Source organism: Pygoscelis adeliae, unplaced genomic scaffold, assembly GCF_000699105.1.
Source record: "Pygoscelis adeliae isolate BGI_AS28 unplaced genomic scaffold, ASM69910v1 Scaffold4, whole genome shotgun sequence".
Taxonomy (NCBI): Eukaryota; Metazoa; Chordata; class Aves; order Sphenisciformes; family Spheniscidae; genus Pygoscelis; species Pygoscelis adeliae.
In genome coordinates this window covers 1733306-1736518 of record NW_008824986.1, presented here as the reverse complement: position 1 = coordinate 1736518, position 3213 = coordinate 1733306, and the positions used below count along the sequence as shown (strand labels likewise).

At 37.7% G+C, this 3213-nt stretch overlaps 1 protein-coding gene across 1 annotated transcript in view; it reads left to right on the top strand.

Annotated features, from left to right (window-relative positions):
* The window catches only part of LOC103918610 (nucleolar RNA helicase 2-like), a 17615-nt gene that overhangs the window by 13572 nt on the left and 830 nt on the right, over positions 1–3213 (top strand). Inside the window, exons 13-14 of the mRNA XM_009325989.1 lie at positions 313–447; positions 2594–2638. Coding sequence (XP_009324264.1) covers positions 313–447; positions 2594–2638 — 180 coding nt within the window. The remainder of the gene's footprint in view (positions 1–312; positions 448–2593; positions 2639–3213) is intronic.

The following is a 3213-nucleotide window of genomic DNA, read 5'->3' as shown; positions in this document are numbered from 1 at the left end:
TGGTAAGGGTGTATGGCTTAACGTTTGTCTTGAATTTGAAAAAAACCTGACACACCTCCGTGTTGTCTAAATAGAGAATTATTTGTCTCCTTATGATTTTGTTTGTGGGAACTGTACTTAAGCCACGAGGAACTACTGATTTGGTTAAAAGCAAGAATGCAGTGGCTATAAATATACTTGCTCCCCTATAACAGTATCCACTTGAAAACCAAGTTTTCTAAACTGTAAGTTAGCAGGTTTCTCATGTCTGATAGATGTGCTGAAGCTTATTCCTCTGACTGAATGGAGCATGTCCCATTTCCTACTCTTTAGGGATTTGTTACAATGATACTACGCTGCTCTGAAGAAATAAACAATATGAGCTATGCTTGGCGAAGACTGCGAGAACTGTTGGGTGATGATGTTGATAGGAAGGTGAACAGAATGTGTTTCCTCAAGGGAAAAATGGTAAGCTTTTTTTGTATCTTTGCTCCTGAGCTCTTCTGGCTGTAGCCTTTTCTCAGCAGTTGTCAGGGGAGATATTTGGTCTTTTTCCCTGTTCCAGGCTCTGTTGATAAGCACGTGACTGGTAGAAGGATGGGCCTCAATCTGTTTTGTTAGGGCTTAAGCATCTCAGGGGCTTAGGGCTCTGCTCCACTGACATGCTAAGGAGGTAATATAATGCAGTATATAGCATGGCTATAGGGATAGCTGAACAGGTAAAAGGTACGAACGGTACTAACTGTGCCTTAATGACAAAACATAGAACAGGATTTCTTAGGACAGTCAATTCTGATAGTGCATGTCTGTCATACTTCTGGTACCTGAAACTGAAAGATCAGAAAGTTACTTTTTGGGTTGCGTACTTAACAATGTTGCAACAACTGTAGCAAAGCTCACTGAGAGACAGTTATTTTAAACAAAAGTGATTCCTCTCACTCTTCTTGTCTTGTCTCAGAATTTGTATGCATTTTTACAAACATGAAAATATGTGATCAAATAGTATGTCCAGGATTATTTGTGGTGACACAGAGGACAAGGAATGCTTATGTGCTGCTTTTGCGAGTTGTTAGGCATTATTGCTGATTTGCTCCATCTTTGTATTTTTCTGGGTATATTTCTTGTTTCTCAACATACCCTGATCAATAAAACAGAAGAGAGAGGTGCTTTGATCTTGATGACTTAATTTGCATGCTGTCAACACATGCCATTCTCTTATCCCTTCTTCTGCTGTTATATTTCCGGTGCTTTCACACACCTACATTTCCATGCATACTTCATATCCACGTTGAAGTTTCCATCACAGACACCATATACCACGTGTTACAGAGAATGATTCAGTTTGTATTTCCCTGTTTTTGTGTGGTTTAAGGTGGTGTGGGATGGGGAGAACAGCAGACAAACTAAAAAGACCCCAAAACTGTTTGAAGACGAGTTGAGAGGACAGTTCAGAGGCAGCTGTTGAATGAAGTTTTATGTAGAGATTTGGAAAAGAAGCATTAAGATTGGTATGAGTGCAGGTGGAACAGGTGCCTTTTGGAAGTACCAAAAGGAGAGACATGTAAAAATGGCAGGTGTTGATGGCACCTAGTTTAGTAGATCATCAAAATCAGAGCACATCTATATGCCAATACTGAGGATACCCAGTCTTGGTACACTAGAAAGCCTAAAACAAGGGTCAACCTACACTTGAATAACAGTTTAAAGATTTTTTTTTTTTTTAATTTTTTAATAAAAACAATTCTTGTCTTAGGTGCTGTATGTATTCCCTTCTACATTCTATCTTTGTGTAAAAGTTAACCTTCATGTCTTGCTGTATGAATTTCACACGTAGTTCACAAGGTTTCTTGGCCAGACACTTCTGATTTTAAATTTGACTTGAGGACACTTCTTTATGTTAGTGAACTATTTTTGCTATTTCCATCTCTGAAATTTTTTTCTTAATGCGTCCTTCACGCATGATATTTGATACTGCGCTAATTGGTAAGATTTGTTTTATTGTCCTTGTTTATTGTCTCTCTATTCACAGCATTGTTCTGTATTTGATGTGCGAAACACTATGGATGGTTTTCCCTATATCAGATTTGTAATTCTCAATATCCAGATTGTTCATTCAGACAAAGAATAGTATTTTAACATGCAAATTAGGTATTGTACTTAATCATTCAAGTAGTTTAACTTCAGATTTTTCGTCTGAATCTAAATATTCAGTTTACTGGATGTATACATTTCTTAGTATAGATTAAAACTTCTGATTTGAAAGAATTTACAAAATGAGTAATGCAGAAGCCAATAGACCACAGTTTAGGATGGAGAGAGTTATAAGCTTATTGTTAAAGAGCAAGAAAATGTGAATTGTAAGTACTGGCTACGCAGAGGAAAGAAAAATGTGCGTATCTAAGGAAAACATTAAGAAAGTGCAAACAGTGGTGTTTTGAGAAATATTGATTCTCTCAATGTTCAAAGATTTTGAAGTATCTTAAGTCTCTATTAAAACACTTTGAAATGTAAAACTTTGTTCTAGTACGTAGATTTGTAGGCTCTATTTTTTTTTTTAGTTGCAGTCAATTAAAAGGCTAGACTTGTATCCATTAAAATTATTCTCTCTTTTTAGGGTGTGTGCTTTGATATTCCTGCAGCAGACCAAAAGGAAATAGAGGTAGGTTCATTGAAATTTCTGGTTACAGCGAACTGTAAATAAAACTGGCTGGACCGGGTTAGGCAGAAAACATTATGTAGCCTGTATCCTGCCTTTTCTGGTGGCAAAAGGGATGGCTTCGAAGGAACTGAAGAACAGAACAAGCATACAGTGTTCCTTTCCGAAAGTATTCCCCTGTCTCCAAAGGTCTGTAGCTTGAGACTTTTGCACTGAGAATGGTGGTGTGAACAATCCACCCCTTGTTACTGCTGCTGGATTAATCTTTGTAGGCAACAAGTCTTGTTACACTATAAAATCCCTTTTTTTCCATTCCCCCTCCTTGCTTCTTTTCACCCAGAATTCCCCCCACAGAAAAGTGAATTCCAGGTTTTTGCTTGGTAGAATTAGTATTCCCATGCCAAATTTCCCTAGGCTTCCAATCTTTCCTTCAGGTATTCCTCCCTTAGTGCATCTCCATACCCTCGTGCCCTGGCATTCATTCACTCCTAAAACAATGTTTGGTTCTGGATTAGAGGGGAATTGAGGGGAGGGTGTGGATTTGAGATCAGTAATAATTATAGTGGTATTCTTAATAA